Source organism: Pteropus alecto, unplaced genomic scaffold, assembly GCF_000325575.1.
Source record: "Pteropus alecto unplaced genomic scaffold, ASM32557v1 scaffold396, whole genome shotgun sequence".
NCBI lineage: Eukaryota > Metazoa > Chordata > Mammalia > Chiroptera > Pteropodidae > Pteropus > Pteropus alecto.
Window position 1 is genome coordinate 938,515 of NW_006438082.1, and position 21,358 is coordinate 959,872.

Below are 21,358 nucleotides of genomic sequence, written 5' to 3' on the forward strand. Positions count from 1 at the left end.
GCCCCGCCTCACCTCTCCCAGTCTGGGCGGGTTCCGAGCGGAGGTGACGCATCTGGGAGCCACAAGCTGGCGCGGGCGCACGGGCCTGGCGCCCTTCCGGGTCGCAGTTATTCGGTGCCGTGCACAGCCTCTTGCGGTGCCGAAGCCGCTGGTCAGACTCTTCTGTGATCGCTGCCTTGGCGACCCGCTCCGGGTAGGGCCCCCAGCCATTCCCAAACACGCTGCGACCTCTGGGGGCAGTGGAACACTGGCTTAGCCGTTAGCAGAGGTGGGATGCCCGGAGTCAGGGTTTCGGCCACATTCCCTCTCTGGGCGCCCAGCCCCGTGCCTGCAGGGCCGTGTCCAACCAACCTGGACTCCGAATCCCAGGCTTGGCCTAGTTAGTTTCACCTTCTTTTGTTCTAACATTGACCGAGTGCCTCTTTCCACACTGTGGATTATCAGTGGACTTGTCCACCTTTTAAAACCATTCGGCACCACCAGCAAGGTCTGGAGGCTTCAAGAGGAGTGGAAGTAGATGGCATAGCGATGGGTAAAAAGGTGGTGGAGGTGTAGAAAGGGCATTGGAAGACAGTAAACCAGTGCGGAGTCGAGGGGGATTCGCATGTTCCCGAGGGCTGCAGGGCAACTGCATTTGGTCTGCCAGCGCCCCCACTGTTCCGGAAGAACCTCTTGTCACCGCTATGATGGAAGCCAGTGGGCTCTGAAGTTCCCAGTACTTGCCCCGGGGAGGTGCACAAAGACACATCGTGGAGAATGTCTTAAAAAAAAAACCCATCTCTACTTTTAATTTTTCAAATAAATAATAATTTTATAATTTTAATAAAAATCTATTAATTTAAACTTATTTAAGTTCATTTTGTCTTAAAAATTATATTAATGTTTTATCAAGTTCAGATTAGTATGTGCTTATGACACGTCAATAGATATACACATGGTGGGGGTGCGTGCTCAACAGGGTTTATGTCGGTGATCAAAAACATTCAGAGGCCATAGTTCTAGGTTGTTCTTTAGCCTCAGAGGATCAGTAAGGTGTAAGGCATTTGTGTGTGTGTCTCTGTGGACTTACTGTCCTGGAACATTTGCACTGTCCCTCTCAGATGGGGTTAAGGGGTCCTGGGCTTGGCACATGCTGCATGGAAGACTGTAGTTTGAATAGAAACTGGTGCCAGGAGGGAAGGAGGGCGAACACAGTGAGAAGGCTGCTCTCCGTTACTGTCAGTCACTTCAGCCTTTCCTGAAAAGGGCTCCTGGGGTGTCTGACATGAGGGAATTTGGAGGCCTTCTCTGCAGGAAAAAGGGACAGCTAAATTAAAGGCAAGAGAACGTTCATAGTTCATTTAAGGAATCGATTTACCCCAGAAGAGAAGGAAGAATTCTACAAATCAGGCAAAGATGTCTAATTTCAAAAGACAAGTCCTCTGGACTGAGAACAAATACAACAAATGAATGATAGTGACAGCCGAAACAGCATAAATGCACTTCAGATGAGAGACCTGCCACCATATTATATTATGTAATAGGATCCTAATGGTGACCCTGAGAGGTGTGGCTACCTTCTCTCCAGGCAGAGGCCTCCGGGGACTACTGTGTGATAAATAAGCACGCATGGAAGGCATATGCTGTACGAGCACCAGGATGGGATGCGTTTGGTATTTACAGGGAAGTGTAGTGTCTGCCCCGCATCAGGTCACAGCTCCTCACTCTCCTTTGGGGGAACGCAAGGTTTACACGTGGATGACCCCAACCCGTGGCCTGTGGGGTGGGCACGTACTCGGGTGTAGCCAATCACAGCCACACAGATGGATGCAAGGATAAGCCCATAATCCGGTCTGGAACAGTGAGAGTTGGTTCCCGGGGACTTGTACAGGAATTATTGGGAAGGTGGGAGCTCTTTTTCGGCTGGGGTTGCTAAACTGAGACCTCTACCATCACTCCCCCGTAACTGGGGGAGACAGAATGTTTGAACAGGAATCAAACAGAGAAAAGCAGAGCCAAGGGATGGAGAGAGCGCATGTCCCGATGACGTTCGTGCAGCTGGAATCAGCCCTGGGCTTGGGAGTCCATTACAGGAACAATAAGCCTCCTTCCTGTCATTACTTAGTTTTGCTTCTGCCTCTTTGAGATTCTGGCACTTGTAACTGAGGATGCCGGGCCGTGGGGTGGGTGACATCCTGGCAGAGGACTGAAGGATAAAGCTTACCTCCACTTTGGAAAGCTGGGTGGGCTGTGCTCCACACCACCATCAGCTTCCAAGCCCGTGTGAGGCCAAGTGGGGGATAAAACTGGCTTGCTATTTCCAACTGGGTTACTCTGACGACCCCCAGCGAGGGCACAGCCCCCTGAGGAGTTAGGGGCCATCACTGGGGCTCACTCCAGTGTTCCCAGCGTGTAACAGTGCATGGCCCAGGGCAGGCACTTGGCGAATGTTTGGGGCAGTCCAGGCAGTCACAGCAGTTGAGAGACACAGTGGGGCCTACGTGCCTCCCAGCCCCTCAGTGAGGTTCTGTTTTATTTGATCGCTGTGGTAGCCCCGGTGGGTACAGTGGGGTTCATTTATACTATTCTCTCTTCTTTGGGGGATGTTAACAAATTTCCATAATAAAAGGTTTAAAAAAATACTATAATGGTAGATACAGATCGATATATATTTGTCAAACCCAGACTGTACAACACAAGAGGGGAGCATTATGTCGATTTGGGGTGATGCTGATGTATCAGTGGAGTCTGGGTATGTATGTGGGAACTCTCTGTAATATGTAAAGCACTTGCATAGGGTCAGGTTGGGTGTCAGCTTCCATGATGGCCATCTCCTGGGCAAGCAATCTGGGCCCTCCTCACGCCTCCACTTCCCTGACCCTTCTCGGTCGTGGCATCGCAACCAAAGCCTCTCCCTCCCGGGCTGTCCCTGGGCCCCTCACTCCTCTTCTGCCACAGCCTCCTCGAGGCTGCCTGGCTGGAGCCCCAATTCCTCTCATCTAGAATCTAGGAAGTCCAAAGTGCCTTTTCTCTTTTCTCTGACCCCAGACCACTTTCTCTTTTCTCAGACCCCAGACCACGCCCCCCCCACCCGGATATGGTATCCTAGCAAAACTCTTAATAATCTAATAGTTTCTTGCTGGCTCTCAATCGATGAAGGGAAATATAACTGTAATCTGTGGGAAATGACTAATAGCCCATGTAGTCGGCCCTTCACAGCCCTGATTTCAAAGGTATTCAAAGTCGAATGCTGCAGAGACACCAGCTCTTGAAGGAGGCTGTGTGTGTGTGTGTGTGTGTGTGTGTGTGTGTGTGTGTGTGTGTGGCGCTGGTTTTAAGCCTGGCCATGTTCCTACAGGTCTGTGCTGTGTCTGAGGGAGTCTGTGAGTTTCCTGTGGCCCCAGAGAGCAGCACTGTCTCTCCCAGGCCAGGCTTTGGGGCTGCCAGCTGGGTAGCTGCTCTGCTCACCACCTGAGTCACAGCTCAGCCACAACAGGACCTGTGAGTGGCAGAAGCCCTGAACACAAAGGCTGTCTGCTAAGGCTGTGGGGGCAGGTGGCTGAGCCTGCTCCGGGACATGTCCCTCCCCGCCAGGACGCCACCCCTGACTCCGCACTGAATGTACTTCATTCCACTGGGGTCACCAATTTATTGAATTCATCTAGAAGGTGGGCTCTCTGATAAACCGCAGAAGCCGCCACCCGGTGCACTAGGGACTGTGACCGGGCTTGTTACCTTGCCGCCCCAGCCCGCCAGGCTCCAAAGCATCCCCTTCCTGCAGAATGGGGCAGGAGGCGGCCAGGTCCTCTGCCACAGCCACCAGGTGTGGCTCACCAGAAGGAATCACACTGGAAACAGGACCAGCTCACAGAGCAGTGAGCGGCTCTGGGCTGGGGAGCTTCTGGAAGATGCCCCAAGTAGCTGGCTATGCAGTGAGGGGCGAGCACCCAGGGCCTTGCGGCTGGGGGTGCTTGGGAATTGGGTGGGGGCTGACCGGGGAAGCAGCTTTAGAACAAGAGATAAGTACCTGGGCTCCCCTGACAAAGAGCGGTGGGGCTGGCCCTTGGAGCCCCCACCGCCAGTCCCGTTCCGGTCACCAGTCATCACCTTGGGTCCCTGATGTATTGGGACAAGAAAGCACCCCTGGCTGGGCGTGGGGTCGGGCCTCGGCCCTGTGCTCGCGCCGCTGCCACTCCCGCCTCGTGGGCCAGGCGCACACACAGCCTCCCTTAGCCTGGTCCTCGCGCTCAGCCGGCTAGCTGGCCACGGTCCGCCTTGGGATGCAGCCCTCCATCTCCAGCGCCTCGGGCCAGCCTTCGTACTTATTGGTGTGCTTACTGTTCTTCACGTGCTGTGGGGGTCAGGGGAGCAGGGAGTTACAGCCTCGGCCTTCAGGCGCAGGGGACAGAGTTTTCAATCCTCTGGGGCCAGTATCAATCGACCGTGCACTGTTGCGGCACTCGCCCCTCTGTCTGTCTTGGCTCCTTGATTCTCTCACCTAAAGATGGCAATAACTGCACTGGCCTGCCCCCCTCACAGGTGGAGTGTGAGGGGGTCAACTTCTCTGGGCCTGGCACACACCAGGAAGGTAAGGAGGGGGTGTGTGAGTGTGTCCCCGCCTTCACCCAGCCCACACGGAGCTGCCGGAAGCTGCGGGAAAAGCAAGGTCAGGCGGGTGTTTCTTCTTTGGGGGCTAAGCTGCTCTTTTGGCAGCTAGAGCCTTCCAGAAACCACTGGAACAGCCTGTTTGTCTTGTCCTGCTGTGGAGAGCAGGCCTTAGGGACAGTATGGCTTTCACAGGGCTGGGAGGCTCCCGAAGATGAGGATGGCGCCTAGGGCTGGCCAGCCAGCCCCTCGCACAGGGCCTGACGCATGTGGCCCCAGAGGAGCAGTCGGCCACATGGAGCCAGGGCTGGTGGGAAAAGGGCGTGCAGGGTGAATCGGGGTGCTGGGTTTTGGGGGGGGATGGGACAGGATATCTTGAAGATGTTTGGGAGAAAAGTTTCTTAGTTGTGAATCTTGCCAATGGGAAAGCTTTGTCATCTAAAGACTCTTTAGGGCGAAATCCATACAGGATGGAAAAAATCAAAGTCACCGCCCCTCCCTGTGCAGACTGGGATGGGGCCAGGGCTGGCCCGGGTTGGGGTGCTAGGGCAGAAGTCAGGAAAGGCAGCAGCGTGAACAGAAGGGGACCTCACGGGATGCAGGCAGAGGTGGCAGGCCAGCTGCTCTGGGCTGGGAAGCAGAGGTGGCAGGCCATTCGCCCATACCTGCTCAAAGGGGCTCTTGTTCTGCACGCCCTTGGCCCCCACGAACACCCAGCTATCCCGGAAGGCCAGGTCCTTGACGTTCTTGCTGCCTAGATCGCTGAAAAGCTTTCTGGTCTCTTCATTCATCCTGCCGCACAGAAGGAAGGGATGTGAGTCGCCACCGTGGGAGGACGAGGGCTGAGGCTGGCCTCAGCGATCACTTACTTGGTAGCTGGGTCGTCGTAGGATGCCACAAACACCAGGGTGCCTTCATGCAGTGGCCGAATAAACTTCAGCAGGTCGTTGACATCTTGGAGGACAGGTCCCATTGAACACAGAATATCAGGTACCACTGAGCACCCCTCCCCAACCAACCCCTGTCCTCCGAACGAGAACACTTAAAGTAGGGATCAGGCCAGGGACACGGTCCACTAAGAGTCACCAAGTAAGTACAGGGGGAAACTGGCGTACGAAGCTAGGGCCGTCCACATGACGACACACCTGTCCCTCCCCTGCCTTTTCTGAACCCAAGGAAGTGCTCGAGAAGCTGCCAGTGAATGGACAGAGAGAGCAACGTTTCAAGGGAGGGACACCCAGCCATTCTGCTGCTCAGCCAAAAGCTGGGGACCCATGGTGGCCACTCACCTCCTGCCCACATGTCAAAGGCCCGGGCCTCGATGAGTTCACCGCTGACCCCTGGGGCAAGAGGGAGAACAGGGATCCTCCTGGGCAAACCACCGAGGCAACTCCGCCCTACTCCCTCGGTCCCCCCAGACCAGGCTCACGGCGTGGCACGGCACAGCCACTGAGTGCTGTTCTTCTGGAAGCTTTAGAAATATCCCTCTATACCCATGACCCTTGTTCACATAGCTGCAGCCCACCTAAGGCCGCAGAGCTTCTGCCTGGCATTTGAGGCCCTCCGGGGGCTCCCCACGAAGCACCCTTCCACTTCTTGGAAACTTCTAATTTTTTACTGCTACCATGCTTTTTATTCATTGGGTCACTTATGTGGGGCCTTCAGCTAGTGCAGAGCCCTTCCCTGCCTCCCTGGACACTCTGGAGGGCAGGGGGGAGGGGTGGGCCAACACAATACCCAGATGACTCCTCGTGGGGAGCAGCCACAGCAGGGCTCTGCCTTCCTGGACTGAACTGTCACCCCACATCCCAGGGGACTCACCATTCACCAGAGCGATGTTCAGTCCACGGCCCACATTGTCTTTGACACTGCTCATGAGCCTAGCAGGGGGACAGAGCCCTCAAGTGGCATGTCTGCTCCACTTACCCTCACATGGCCCTCGGCCCTTGCAGACCCAGCTTCCAACCCCCCATTCCGTCCCCCACCCCACCCCGTGCACCCCAAAGAGCTTACATCTTGTCCTCGAGGCAGATCTTGGGTCCGATGACATTGGCAGCCCCGCTGACCATGCGGAAGGCCAGGTGCTCTTCAGGACATGGCTGGGGCAGCCCACATTTGTACTTCCTGGCCCGCGGCTCTGGGCAGGGACAGAAAGGGTGACCCATGGGCCTGACCCTGGGGTCACCCAAGATCTGAGAGGGGAGGTCGGGACCAGCCTCTAGGGAGGAATGAGTGACCACAGAGCAAGGGACCACTGTGGGGAGGGGACATGGCTCAGGTAGAGGCCAGGGACACTTCCACAGACACTTTGTATCTACTGGGATGGCCTCAGGGCAAAGTGACAGGGACCCCAGGGGGGCTTTTCTGCCACTCGTTGAAGGGAAAGAAGGAGCAGTGGGGAGGGCAACTGCACAGATGAGCACATGGCCAGACGGACTGCCGAAGAGAGCTCCCGGTCCACACGGGTGGCGGTGGGAAGACAGGAGGAGGATGGCCTCTGTCACAGGTTGAACTGTGTCCCCATGAAAGATTTGTTGAAGTTCTAACTCCCAGTACCTCTTAATGTCACCCTATTTGGAAACAGGGTCACTGAAGATATGATCCATTAAAATGAGATCATCCTGGAGTAGAATGGCCTTAAATCTAATGACAAGTGTGACTTGCGGATCCACTCAACCCCATCCGCAGAAGCCCGGAACACAGATGCGCTTATCAGGAAAGATGTGGGAGATCCTTAGAGCTTAGATCCTCAAAGGTTTCTGAGAATTTTATAACAGCACAAACGCTGCTGGCCTGGACTGAAAGGGACAGAGACGGGATGGAAGGAGGGGTGACACGGATGGCAGAGCGCTGGCTGCAGAGGCCAGAGGTAACACAGGCCCAGAGGGAGGGTAAGACCATCCCCCCACTTCCAAAAGGCGCCCCCCGCCGCCACTGGTGGGCCCAGAGGACAGACAATCTGGCCACAGAGGACGCTTCTCAGGCCTTGAGCCCTAATGGCATTTGCCCTGCTGGGTTTTGGACTTGCTTGCGACTGGTGACCCCTTTATTCCTTCCAATATTTCCCCTTCGGAATGAGACTGTCTATTCTACTCCATGCCTATCCTACCAGTGTGTTCTGGAAGCAGGTGACCTGTGTTCTAGCTTCACAGCACGCGAGCAGCTCCAGCAGGCTGTGAGGGCCAGTGGGGGCGGGGCTAAATGGAGACTAGAAGCTCTGGATCCCGAAAGTTGTATGAGGGGCGGGCCCAGGGGAGGAGCAGGGAAATGACGGGAACCTTACCTGCGGTCACTGAGCTCTCTGGGCCTGTGGGCAAAGATAATTGCTTCTGTTAGCGTGGAGGCCTCCTGGGACCTGCACCATGAAGTCAAAGTGGTCGGGCAGCAGCCTCAGGGGCCAAGGGCTAAGCTAGGCTGACCTTGGCACGTTCCTGCTCAACTCTAAACGATGTTCAGATGCAAAGCTCCCTGCTCCAGGAAAAGGGTAAATTGGAAGTGTAAAGTACTCAGGTGACACGTCACTAGTACCACATCAGAGCTCAGTGGAAAGCATGTAGGGAGCCCCCAGGCCATCGACCGCAGTGTTTCGCAGAAGTCCCCCCACCCTTCGCTTAGGCCCCCCGACTCCACTGTGTGGTAGGGGAAAGGCTGCGCTGGATGCCAGGAGACAGACTGAGGGTACTAGGTGGCCTGCCAGTAAGAGACAGAAAACCCAGGCTCCCGCCCCCGCCCTTAGCCTCAGCCTGCAGGCGCAGGTGGCCGGCCCGGTGGCCGCTGAAGCGGGGCGAGGAAGAGTCCCACACTCACTGGTGAAGAGTTGCTGGATGCGAGGAAAGCGGCTGCCGGGCCCACCCAGGAGGATGCTCAGTGCGATCCAGGTGACGCCCACGGTGACAATCAGGGCCACGATTCGGAAGGGGCCTGGAGGCAGGACAGACAAGGCGAGGTCACCTCAGATGCCAGTGAGCTCCCAAATGACCCTAGGGCCTCTCACGACCAGATCTCCCCATCCGCTTGGGAAGAAGTGACCAGAGGACAGGAAGGTGGAGACCTGTCACCAGCCACCAGGCCAGAGAGGGGGACTCGAGCGCCTGGCAGGCGGAAGGAGGAAACTGAGTCCCAAGTGCAAGGCTCCGGCTTGGTTCTCCCTGGCAGGCGTGGAAAACACAGAATCACATGCTGTCCAGACACTGAGCTCTCTCCCCTAACTTCCTCCTCCTCCCGTCCCCTCCCCAAAGTCATCTACGCTGGCTCTTTCCACGGTCTCACCTCCCGCCCTCAACCTACTCCAGCCTGGCCTTGCCTCCATCACCCCACCGGAACAGGTGACCTTCTTGGTGTCAACTCCCCAGGTCACCTGTCAGCCCTGATCTTGATCTCTCAGGTGGGTGCTCAGGCCCTCCCGCTAGAAACGCTTTTCCGCTGGCCTCCAGGACAATGCGGTGACCCTATCTGGACACCCCTCGTCCTCCTTGCTCAGATCGTCCTCCTCTACCCTCCCCCGAAAAGCTTCTTCTCGGTCCCAGGCTGCCTTCCCTTCCTATACTTTCCCCTCCTCTCCCTACCTTTCCTATAAGTGCTGTCATCTACTCCCGGCCTTGAATTAACCCCCAGGGAGTAGCGGTTCTATTTTCCTGCCCCAGCTGCAGGCTGCACTGTCCCAGCCAGTCCCTCACTAGGCAGCTGCACTGAAACACATTCCTAACCTTATCAGGTCTGAACTCCAGTCCTTGAGTTCTGCTCTCCACCCGCCAAGGTGTCGATCCCTGAGTCATCTTCACCTTCCCTGGCAAGGCGACAGCAGGGCTAGCACCAGGTTCATGTCTAACGCCACAGCCACTTTGCTCAGTTTCTCCTCTAAGACCACAGCCTCTTCGCCTGTGCACCCAGCCCCCATACTCCCTGGGGCCTCTGTCCAACTCATTTTTCCAAACAGCAGCCAGTTATCCGAGTTGGGAGATTGTGACTGTCCTAATGCTCATCTCACAGCTCGAGGAGCTGAAATCCTGAGAAGTTAAAGGATTCGTTCAAGGTCATAGAATGAGTGCTTGTGCAGAGTCGTCCGTCTCCAAAAGCAAACCCAGTGGTCCACCTGAGACACAGGCCTCTGGATACCTGGGCCTCTGGCGGGGTCCCCTTTTCAACTCCCTTCCATTCACTGTGGAAGCCACCCACCTGCCAACCTCATGTCCACCTCTCCGGCTGGGTTGGGGCCGCCGGCAGGAGTACTGTTTGGGGACCGTGCGCTCTGGAGGCAACAAAGCAGAAGAGCAGATTTGAGCGGGGGTCGGGTTTGAGCCAGCGCTGGGCCCCTGCTGCGGGACGGGCGCGATGGGTGCACCAACCACCCGACCAGGCTGCGCGGGAATGCGGACAGAAGCCCTGTCGGGACGGGATTCGGAAACACGTTGGCTCACGATCGATCGTGCCCACGGGAGCCTTGGGGGCTGGACAGTGGATGTGGTTCTCTCGGACGCGGGGCCCTCGCGTGGGAAGCTCCTTGGGGCCGGCGATGCGAGCTGGGCAGGATGCAGACTTGCCTGGCCGTGGGAAGATGCGCGCTCAGTCCGAGGCACCCCTGTTAGGCTGGCCGCCCCGCTCTGCTCCGCGACAAGAGACAAGAAAGCTATGGAAAAACGGCCCCACAGGCCCCGCAGGCCCCGCAATGGCGGCTCAGGGCGGGGCCACAGCCCTCGGGCGCCACCCCTGCCATAAACTAGTGGGGTGCCTCTCCTCGGCCAGGTTGGGTGGGTCAGCAGAAGCCCCGCCCCTATCCCTGAGCAGCCCCGCCCTCACTATGGTGGGAGGGGCCGCGCTGGCTCCGCCTCTGATGTGCATTCAGGCCACCAAATGGGAGGAGCCTTATCTGCCCCGCCTCTAACCCTATGGATGCCCCGCTCCAGAAGTCTGACTCTGGTGGGGAATTCCAGCTTCCCAGACTTAGAGGGCTGTGGTTACGCTGGTCGGATTTCTTTTTTTTTTAAGGATTTTTTCCTTTTTTTTTTTTAAGGGTTTTTTTTTCCTCCCAATTACAGTTGATATTCAATATTATTTTATATTAGTTTCAGGTGTACAACATGGTGGTTAGACATTTATATAACTTACAAGGTGACCCCCCTCCCCATAAGTCTAGTACCCACCTGGCACCATACTTAGTTATTACAATATTATTGACTATATTCTCTATGAGGTACTTTTCATCCCCGTGACTGTTTTGCAACTGCCAATTTCTACCTCTTAATCCCTTCGCCTATTTCACTCCCTGTAGTGGGATTTCTGAAGCCTGGGGAAGAGGCAGATGGATCTGGGTGCGTAATTAGAAATTGTTTTAAAGTTGATATATGTGCCTTTTAGAAACATGGAGGCACAGAAGAATATACAGGGAAAACGCCAGAGTGTGACGCGCCAAAGGCAACGAGGCTCAGCCTTCCGATGCCTGTCCTCGCAGTGTGACCTCTGGGTGGAAGGGCACTCACACCGTCTCCCACGTCGCTCAGATAACGGGAGGGGAAAACCCCTGTCTGCTCCTCCAGCCTCCTTCAGGAAGGCGACCCTGACATCGCCCACAGCACCCTGATCACCTACACTAGGAGAGCTGGGGCCACCGCTGTCAACTGGAACTGTCTTTTTGGAGGGCAGCAGCTGGGCGGCGTGGGAACCTCAGAGACATCTGCGCCCTTTGACTCAGGGTTCCCTAACCCCGAGGTCACGGACTGATACTGGTCCATGGCCTGTTAGGAACCGGGCCGCACAGCAGGAGGTGAGCAGTGGGCCAGCGTGGGAAGCTTCATCTGTATCTGCAGCCGCTCCCCAGCGCCAGCATCACCGCCTCGGCTCCGCCTCAGATCGCCCCGGCATTAGATTCTCATAGGAGCGCCAGTCCCTGGTTCCAAAAGGTTGGGGACCGCTGTTTTGATCCAGTGACCCCATTTACAGAAACCTTCCCAAGGAAAGAGTTCAAAAGACAGAGAAAGCTCATTGAGCCAGGCAGTGACAGACCTGCGGTTAGAATCCAGTAGCTTCTACACTAGCACACACAACACTCTCATTCTCAACAAGATCAAGGTGATCGGTTTCAGGACCCTGCCGCTGCAGTCGGGGGTTAGCATTCAGGTTTTGTCCTGGAATTTGGGATTAGAAATGATGCTGACGATCTGCCAGACACTGACATATTTGTGGCTACTGAACCGTGGGCACCATGCCCTCCCGAGTGGTCTTTCCTGCAATGCTTGCACTTGGGGTGCCCACCAGAGGAAGTTCCTGGGACTTGCACTCCTGGGCTGCCGGCCAGGTCTGGGGCATCTGCCAGACCGCTAGTTCTTAGAGGACAGTGTTTACATCTTACTCACAATAGGCATTTTGGAAATGGTGGTTTAATGAGTCCCCTCGAGGGTCCAGAGGCACAGCCACCATCCCCAGGTGTATCACGTGAGTGACGGGCCAGAGGCCTGGGATTCAGTTCCGAGTGTGCTGTGCCTCATGGGGCAGCCTTGTGCAAGTCCCTTATATTCTCTGGAACTGTTTTTTGATGGGAACGTAGAGAGGATTAGACCCTCATGTCACGGGCCCTCGTGTTCCTGCCTTAGTGCAGGCAAGCAGCGTGAGGCGGAACAGAAAGTCTCCTCTGGGCCCTCTTGCCTGTGTCCCGGTGAAGCCCCCATAGCTGAGGTGCCAGTTGATGCCATCAATTAATCCCTCATTCCCTTCTCTCAGTGTAGACACTGACCGTTGGGTTGTCAGCTGATGGTAACCAGATGGGCCTGTGTGCTTCTGCCTCAGTGTAGGCTCCCAGAGCTGAAGTAACAGCTGACTGTACTCAGCTGGGACCTCTTGCCTCTTCCCTAGATTAGGCAATCAGATTTCAGTGACAGCTGAATGCCCTCATCTGGCGTCATCTCTGCCACAGTGTGGGAACCCAGAGCTGAGGTGACAGTTGATTTCCCCCACCCAGTCCTTCTCGCCTCTGCTTATGCTTAATGACCCAGAGCCGAAGTGACAGTTGAGTGCCCTCATCTGTCTCTCATGACTCTCCCGTTCTGGGTCCTTAAGCCTCCCCCTAGTCAAGGCATCCGGAAGGTAAATGTTAATTAACTGCCAAAACCTGGCCCCCGTGCCTCTACCCCAGTGGTAGGCACCAAAGCTGAGGGAACTGCTGGCTGTCCTCACACGGCCCTCCTTTTCTATCCCAGTGTAGAGATTTGGTGCCAGTGGAAAGCTCTTATACCTCAGCACCCATGTCTGAGGTGCTCGGGTGACAGAGCTGAGGTGACAGGTGTCTTTCCTCACTTGGGACCTTTTGCATCTGTCCCAGCATAAACACACAGATATGAGGTGACAGATGTCTCTCCTCACCAGGTCTGTCATCCTTGTTTCCCTACTGTAGGGCCCCAGAGCTGAGGTGACACTTGTCTCAATTCAGCGAGGCCCTAAGGTCTTTGTCAGAATTTATTCACCGAGATGACGTGACAAGTGACTGTCTTCATCTGGTCCCTCATGCTTGTCCCTCATTGTAGGTACCCAGACTGGAGGTAACAGCCAAATGTCCCCATCTAGGACCTCAAGCCTCTTCCCCATTGCAGGCTCCTAGAGCTGGGATGACAGTCGATTGTCCTCATCAAGGCTTTCACCTCTTTGTCCTTCATAGGCACTGAGGTCAGGTGATAGTTGAATGTCCTCACCAGGGCCTTCATGCCTCTGTCACAGTGGAGACACTCAGAGAAGGATCAGATCGGGAGGTCCCTGCGGTCCTCTGTCCCCAGTCACATACAGTCATCATGTGCTGGGCACCCGGGAGGAGCTGGGTCCCTCCTCCACTTCAGGCTCCCTCTGCTGCCCCAACTTGTGTCCCCCCACACTTCTGGGGGCATCCTCCTCAGTGATGCCATGTGACCAGGTTCCACAAGAGACCTGGGGCTCTGGAAGGACTATGCCCAGCACGCTGCTCTGCTAGGTTTCCCAGTCTGTAAACATCCGGGGTACTCTGGGCACGAAGATCCCCATGGGGTCAGGAAGGGCTCCTGCACCTTTGCTTATTTGGTTTTCTCCCTGAGGGTTTACTGTCCCCCTCAGGCCCATATTTTGAGGACTTGAGGTTCCAGTACTGCTGGCCAGGGCCGGTGGGAATTTAGATGTATCTGCCCCTAAAGCAGGCAAGATGGCGCCCTCTGGTGGTAAACAGGAGGAAAGCATGGCCACGTCTTTAGGGACCCACTCTGCTCCATTCCTCCATTTGGTCACCATCTTGGGTGTCCATGACTCTTGTGTCATCTCAGGCCTTTTGCAAAGCCTCATCTTCCCCCATCACAGCCATGTGGCTGCACCTCAGAGTCAAGGGCAAGACCCTCTGTAGCCACACTGGAGCCAAAGGGTTACAGGGAGTCTATGAGTCCCTAGGCTGTCCCCACTGCCCCTTTTCCAGGCCATAGGCTCTGGGAGTGAGGACCAAGACCCCGGCCCCCTGGCCTCCAATCCTGTCCACGTGGAGCCTGCTCAGGTGCTCTGCATGGACCTGGCCCAGGAGAGACCACAAAATCCATATTCCAGCCTCAGGAAGTCACCTTAAGGGTCTGTAACCTGTCTTTGTCCCATAAATCTTCTTCCCCTATTCAGCCGGGTACAGGTGAACTTGACCTCCTTCCTCCCACAGCTTGGAGGTGCCACTTGCCCTGCTTACAGGAGACAGGGAGTGCAGGCGTGGTGGCCGGGGATGCAGTTTGTATGTCGCATGTGTGGGGAGTGCTGACGTGCCATCCTAGTGTGTGGGATGGGAACAGGCCAGCCCACGATGTGAGTCATTTGTCTCTGTATTGCTTTTGCAGACACTTGGGCGGGAGACTCCGCTCACCCATCCGACCTGGCACCTAGCACTCCATCTGTCAAGCTGCACCGGGTGCCCGACTGTTGCCATCCCAGCCCAGGGAGACCGTGCAGGAGTAAGAACAGCTGGTCCTCAGCAGCAGGTCAAAGATGGTTGGAGGAGAAAGCTGAGAAATCGCCTTCCCAAGCAGGGGTAGGGGACAGAGGGACCACGGGCCAAGCTCTTGCTAACAGCGTGAGGGCCTTCCCCCTCCTGGAACAGGGCCCTGCGTGTTTTTACCTCCCTAGAGACAGAGCTTTCCTCCCCTGGCCATTTGCTGGGTTCTTCCCTCCATAAAACATACCACCATCTGATCGTTCTGTTCCTAGTTGACAGCATCCACAAGAACCCAGGCCCCTGAGTGCGGGGACCGTGGTGCTGGTTCCTGCCACCTCCCTGGCACTCAGCTGAGAGGACTGAAGAGAGGGTGGGACACATGCTCGGGGGGTGGGTGGGGTGGGGGTGCTGCCTCTGTTGGGAGTATACTATGTTGAACAGTAGCTCCCCAAATCCATGTCTACTTGGAACCTCAAAACGTGGCCTGACTAGGAAATAGCACATCTGTAATCAAGGGAAGTCAGGTTGCAGCCGCGCTGGGGTGCGGTGGCCCCGCCCCTACTCCCAAGCAACTGTCATCTTTGTAAGAAAAGGGAGGCGGGCACATAGGGAGACAGCTACATGAAGACAGAGACGGAGGGTGACGTCTACAAGTCAAGGCCCGCCGGCCACCAGAAGCGGGAAGGGACGAGGAAGGCCCCGCCCCTAGAGCGCGGAGGGCGCGCGGCCCCGCCCACTCTCCAGCACCGGGAGAGGATAATTTTGCTGTAGTTAAGTCCCCCGGCGTATGATGCTTTGTCAAGGGGGCCCTGGGGGGCGAATACAAGTAGGGACTCCATGACCTCAGAACTCTGGCCGTCGTCTGCCTCACAGTGGCCGGGCTGTGGCGCCTCCCTGGACTGTCTCCTCCCTCGTGGCATGTAATGGCCATCACAGAATCCCGTTGCCTCTCCTTCCTAAATACTTCTTGCCTCCATGGACTGGCAGTGTGTGCGAACAGCCCTCAGGGATCCCCTGAAATGACCTGGCTGGGGCGGGGACACTGTTTGGGGCAGAGGCCTGTGTGGGCAGCGTGCGCAGGGAAGTATTTGGGTGGAAGGTGAAGATAGCGCAACGTCGCCTTGTATCCCATGGAGTCAGGCAGAATGAGGGCACAGAGGTGAGCAGGACTCTGAAGGCACTGCGACACGCGGTCACCGGTGAAGGACAGCCAGGTACCTGGCCCAGTGCAGGGAAGTGGGTGACAGGGAGGGGATGAGGGGTGGGTCCCCGGAAAGGCAGGTGGCCACAGGCTCTCCACCAGGTGGGCTAGCCTCGGGTGCAGGCACCTTCCTCCACGGTCACAGGTGGCAGGAAGGAAACGACCAGGGGACAGGTGGATCTGTTTACATATTTAATGGCAGGGAGCTGAGGTGGGGTGTCCCACCTGCTGCTTCTGCTTTTCTAATAGCGAGGGGGGCACCTGTGGGTTGGGTGGGCCATGGAGTGCAGAGTTGGGCTGGTGGGGGCAGCGGGCGGGGCAGAGGGACGTTCAGAGGGCCCAATACATAGGGGATTGCTGGCGGCACAGAAGTCCCTTCAGTGGGTGACCAGGAATGTACAGTAGTGCTGAGGCTGGTGTGGACACGTTTGCTCCCTTTCCCCAGGTTCTGAGGGGCTTGACCACAGCCCCTGGGTGTGTGCGTTGGCCACTGGCCCGCTGAAGCCCACCCCTGGTCCTCCCCCTCGCCCTTAACTCCTGTCCTAGGCCAAGGACCCTGGGACAGACAGAAGGGCCATTCTTCTCTTTCCTTCCATTGGGGCTCAGCCCTGTGGACAGAAGCTGGCTCGGACAGGGCCAGTGGTGGCTGGGGACGGTCACAGCACGAGTGTCAAGTGCTCAGTGGTAGAGGAATGTTGCTGGGCCCGGGGCCAGGAATGCGAGGCTGAGGTCTATGGTCCCGAAGTTTTCTCGACGTGGGGGCAGGTGCTGGGAAGGTGGGGAGGGCGGACAGACGGGGTGGGCTCGCCCGGGGCTTAGAGCTTATGGGGGTTCACCCACTTGTAGGTGCCCTCGTACTGGAAGCCCACTCTTTTCATCAGCTCGTCTGCCTCCGCCGGGCCTCGGCTGGGAGAATGACAGGCAGAGGGGAGATGTGAGGGGGCTGGGTGTCAGCACCCTCCTTCCCATCCCTCTGCCCCGGTGGCTCCCTCGCGTGCCCCCTCACCTGCCGTAAACATAGGGGATGGGCTGGAGCTTCTTGCCCTCGATTTCATGCAGCAGCGGTGTGAAGATCCGCCAGGCCTCCCGGAGCTCGTCACTGAGGGGACACACTGTGGCTTTGGAGGGTGTGGGGACATGGAGGGAGGGAAGGAGCTGGCCGCCGCCACTGCCCAGAGCCCTGGCCCCTGCCACACACGGGCACGGGGTCACCCTCACCTGCGCACAAAATGCATCTGGTTCCCACAGAAGACGTCCAGGATGAGGCGCTCGTACGCGTCAGGGAGCTTCACATTCTGCGAGAGGGGGTGTCACTGAGGCTGCCCGCGCACAGAGTCCCCCGCCCAGGGCCGGACACCCACCTTGTATCTGTTGCCATAGGTCAGGTCCAGCTCCGACTCTTCGGGGTTGAAGAACATGCCGGGCTTCTTGGTCATCATCTTGGTGTACACAGCCTCGTTGGGCTGCACGCGGATCACGAGCTCGTTGCGCTTGCACTGCTGTTGGAAGATGTCGCCAGCCACGTCTCGGAACTGCAGGCGGACCTCGGCCTTGCGCTCATTTAGGGCTTTGCCGCAACGCAGGATAAAGGGCACCCCTGGGTGGGGGACAAGGCCGGTCTCAAGAATGGCTCTGCGTGTGTGTGTGTGTGAGTGTGACAGGGTGCGTATGTATGAGTGACAGTGAGTACACGCATGCACGTGTGTAGCGAGGTGGCCCACCCTGCTGGCCCTCTCCCCTCCCGTGTCCCATGTGGCGGTGACCACTGCCCCCAAGTGGACCGAACCCCAGGAGAAGAGCTCCATGAGGACACGCCAGCCCTGCCTGCCAGGCTCGAAGGTGTCACCTACCGTCCCACCTCTTGTTCTCCACATAGAGGACCACAGCTGCAAAGGTGGCGGTGGTGGACCCACGGGGCACTGTGGGGTCGTCCAAGTAGCCTTTGGTGGCTTCGCCCTCTCCGTCGGGGTTCCCCACATACTGGCCCAGGACCACGTTGCTCGCCTTTGCCTCTGAGATACATTTCAACACCTTGACCTGGAAGAGAGGCGGGGGAGCGAGGGGCCCCTTGGGTAACAAGGCGAAACAGCCTGTGCATGGGGCCACATGGCCCAGTAGGGTGGGCTTCCTGGAGGAGGAGATACCCATTCAGCTTTGCCCACCCAGCCAAGGGCACGGCCATGGCCCCACTCCCGACCCATGGGCCCTCCAGGAACGCCTCCTTTTTTCTGAAGAAGTGGAGGCCTAGGGAGACAATGGGTCTGCCCTTGGTCACACGGCAGTCACTGTTAGTCCCACAACATGACACGTTGCGCTTCCGACTCTTAGGCCAGGGCACCCCGTGCTCAGGGCTGGTCGATGGGGCTGGCAGCGGGCATGGGGAGGGTGCGCCCGCACCCACCTTCTCATCTCGGACATCATCCGAGTCAGTGGAGGCGGGCTTCTCCATGGCCACCAGACACAGCATCTGCAGGAGGTGGTTCTGCATTACATCCCTGGTGGGGAAGCGGGTAGAAGTCGGGTCAGGGGCCTCCAGGTTGGGAGTGAGCCCGCCTTGGACCCCTCCTCTGTGGCCGGGTTCTGGGGGTTTTCGAGCACCGAGTTAGGAGACTTGCTTCCTGGTCCTCAGTGTTTGCCAGGTGCCCCCAAAGAAAGGAAAGAGACAGTGACCCTCCCGTCGCCACCAACTGCTCAGATACTCCCGCTGCAGAATTTGAACTCGGGGTGGGGGAAGGAGCAGCCCCCTACAACAGGGAGGGGAGACCCCACGGGGAGGTGGATCGCGCCCCACGCCCGTGCAGGCCTCCTGGGCGGGGGAGACAGGCTCTCACCGGATGATCCCAAATTCATCGAAGTAGCCCCCACGGCCCTCAGTACCGAAGGGCTCCTTGAAGGTGAGGATGACGCAGGCAACGTTGTCCCGGTTCCAGATGGGGCTGAAGATCCTGTTGGCAAACCTGGGAGAGGAGCGGGGCAGAGGCTGGTGGCGCATCCGACGGGCAGCAGCGGGGCAGGCTGGGCCCCCCGTGCCTGCCCTAGACCCGGCGCCGGCCGCACCTCAGCACCATGAGGTTCTGGACCATCTCCTTGCCCAGGTAGTGGTCGATGCGGTAGATCTGGTCCTCGCTGAACAGGGAGGAGATGTGGTTGGACAGCTGGTCGGAGCTCTGCAGGTCCTTCCCAAAGGGCTTCTCCACAATGATGCGGTTCCAGCCTCTGCAAGAGCCCAGAGCCGTGTCACCCCCAATAACCCCTCCTCAGGGCGTGGGACCAGGCGTGCCCTGGGAGCTAGTGGGCGAGCAAGGGGAGGGTACCTCAAGGGCACAGCTATCTTCGTGGGTTTAAAAATGGGAAAAGGTCCCTTTGTTTGCTAGTCCCCAGTAAGAGTTAACGTGGCATTCTGCGTTCAAAACCAGGACAAAACAAAACAGATGACTGGCTTTGGGAAAACAACAGAGCGCAGGCAGCAGGATCCTCATGGAGCAACACTGCCACCTCGTGGTCATGGGGAGCACTTTGGGAAATGCCAAAAAGCCAGAGACGCAACCGGCAGTTTCATGGAGTCACACTGCCATCTTGTGGTAGTAGCGGGAACTGCTGCCACGGACATTTGGATTTCTAGAGAGATGAACCTGACAGTCTACAGCAGCGGCCCCCAACCTTTCTGGCACCAGAGACCGGTGCTCCTATGCGAATCTAATGCCTGATGATCTGAGGTAGAGCTGAGGCTGTAATGCTAGTGCTGGGGATGAAGCTTCGCTCACCGGCCTGCCACTCACCTCTTGCTGTATGGCCCAGTTCCTAACAAACAGGCCACGGACCAGTACCGGTCCATGGCCCAGGGGTTGGGGACCCCTGGACTACAGGATCCGGAATGTAAATATGCGTGGTAGCATTTTCAGTAAGGCTTGTCAGAAGCTATCATACGATAGCTTCCCTTACAGCCTCCCTTCTTTGTAGAGCTAATTAAACAGGAGCATCCATCTTTTTTCAGACTCCCTAGACCAGTTTGCCCCAGGGGCTCTGGACAGCTGCCAGGGCAGGCCAGGCTAAGGCAGGGCACACCTAGGAGGCGGGAAGGAGGGGCAAAAGACAAGCCTTACGTCTGGCTCATGCAGTTCTCTCGGATGTTCTTGGTGACAGCCTCATAGACAGTGGGGGGCAAGGCCAGGTAGAAGAGGCGGTTGGCCTTTGACCCCTGGTTGAGGGTGTTCATGTGGCTATTGAGACGCTGATAGGAGGCTGCGTCGTCGTACTGGCCAGCCACGTAGGAGTTGCGGGCAAAGAACTGCTCCAGCTTGGGCTTCTCCTCAGGGGTGGCCTGAGAAAGACGGACACAGGGGAGTCGGACCCTCCTCAGCCCTCCGTCGCTCACCGCATGGCCAGGGAGGCTCCCTCGGGGATCAGCAATCCTGGCCCGACACTGGATTCACCCCTGTCTTGTCAGCTCTGCACACCCACAGGGGGAGGCCAGGGCAGCGGGAACACTGCAGGATGGGACCCAGCAGTCGCAGGCTGGGCCCTGTCACCCCTGGGGACCTAGTGCCCCAAGATAGAAGTCAGACTTCAGGAAAGTTCGACCTGGGAGAAACGCCTCTCTTCAAAGTCATTACCCCCAAAATCAGGTGTGTTGGGAAAACACAGATCTGTAGGACTGCCATGGTAGAGAGGCTTTTCCCGCTTCTGGACCCAGGGCACAGCAGGGAGGAACCAGGGAGTCCGGCGAGGGGCAGCTGGGAAACCGGGGTCTCAGGCTGGAAAGGTCCCTGCCCCCACTCTGCGCCCAGTGCTCCTCCCGTGATCACGGAAGCGGTGGGCGCAGGTGGGCAGAGCTTGTGCACCAGTCTGGCAGGACAGTGTGGGTGGCTTTGAGGAGGGCAAAGAAGAGAGGCCCCAGGCGCTTGTTCTAACAGGCCCTGCCACTTTGCCGGGATAAGGGAGGAGGGCCGGGGGGAGGAGGAACGGAGGGCGGGAGTGGAATGGGCCGGGGGGATGCCCCCCGCAGAGATCCCCAAGCCACTCACTTTGAAGAAGGGCTCGCTCTGCTGGCGGATATTGGCCACCGTGAGACGTGAGCGGGCATAGCCCACGATGAAGGTGTTTTCGGGCAGAAGGCCGTCCCGGAACAGCCACCTGAGGGCAGAGCATGGCCGTGGCCTGAGCCGGGAGGGCAGGGAAGGCGAGGAGGGTGAAGGGCAGTGAGGGGACACTTACCAGATGGTGGGGTAGATCTTCTTCTTGGCCAGGTCACCCTGTGGTAGGGGGAAGAGGCATGGTTAGGAGAGGCTGGGGACACGACCTAGATCACTTCCCCTCTTGGAGACCCAGGTACTCACTCGGGGTCACCACTCAGCCCCAAGCACACCCGCCTCGTCCCTGTATGTAGCCAGAGGACATTAAATTAGAACCCGTGCTGGCCCTTTATCCTGACCTTGAGCTGATTGTGTCTGTGTGTCACAGGAGCCACCCTGAGGTGGACAGACCTTGTGCTGACAGGAGGCACCACGACACCGACTAACCTGGCCACCGTGAAAATTCCATTCTCTGGAACTGAATAGTAATGAAAGGAGCACACATGGAAACTCGTGAGATGTGGCCTTAAATGCTCACGTCAGCAAAAAAAAAAAAAAAAAAAAAAAAAAAGCTCGAAACTAATGAGC

General features: G+C 57.3%; 2 protein-coding genes across 4 annotated transcripts; both read right to left on the reverse strand.

The window, feature by feature from the left end:
- Positions 1-3,604: 3,604 nt before the first annotated feature.
- Positions 3,605-10,315, reverse strand: FAM3A (family with sequence similarity 3 member A). 3 transcript variants are annotated; one of them, XM_015592059.2, is made up of 10 exons: positions 10,125-10,315; positions 9,760-9,832; positions 8,392-8,505; positions 7,868-7,891; positions 6,598-6,721; positions 6,406-6,464; positions 5,874-5,924; positions 5,454-5,538; positions 5,250-5,376; positions 3,605-4,477 (listed from the first exon to the last, which is right to left on the reverse strand). In XM_015592059.2, the coding sequence occupies exons 2-10, from the start codon at positions 9,770-9,772 to the stop codon at positions 4,340-4,342; spliced, it is 735 nt and encodes a 244-aa protein (XP_015447545.1). In that variant the 5' UTR covers positions 9,773-9,832; positions 10,125-10,315; the 3' UTR covers positions 3,605-4,339. The 3 variants fall into 3 exon arrangements, with proteins under 3 accessions (XP_015447545.1, XP_006915373.1, XP_024904987.1); XM_006915311.3 differs by having other exon boundaries at positions 3,605-4,330; positions 10,125-10,312; XM_025049219.1 differs by lacking the exon at positions 10,125-10,315 and adding an exon at positions 10,002-10,121.
- A 5,562-nt stretch (positions 10,316-15,877) lies between these two features.
- G6PD (glucose-6-phosphate dehydrogenase) lies at positions 15,878-21,057 on the reverse strand. Its single transcript, XM_006915325.3, has 11 exons — positions 20,913-21,057; positions 20,723-20,831; positions 19,802-20,019; positions 18,756-18,914; positions 18,530-18,655; positions 18,100-18,193; positions 17,549-17,735; positions 17,060-17,295; positions 16,917-16,993; positions 16,705-16,797; positions 15,878-16,604 (listed from the first exon to the last, which is right to left on the reverse strand). Exons 3-11 carry the CDS (start codon positions 19,912-19,914, stop codon positions 16,514-16,516), a joined length of 1,176 nt encoding a protein of 391 aa, XP_006915387.2. The 5' UTR covers positions 19,915-20,019; positions 20,723-20,831; positions 20,913-21,057; the 3' UTR covers positions 15,878-16,513.
- Between the last annotated feature and the right edge of the window lie 301 nt (positions 21,058-21,358).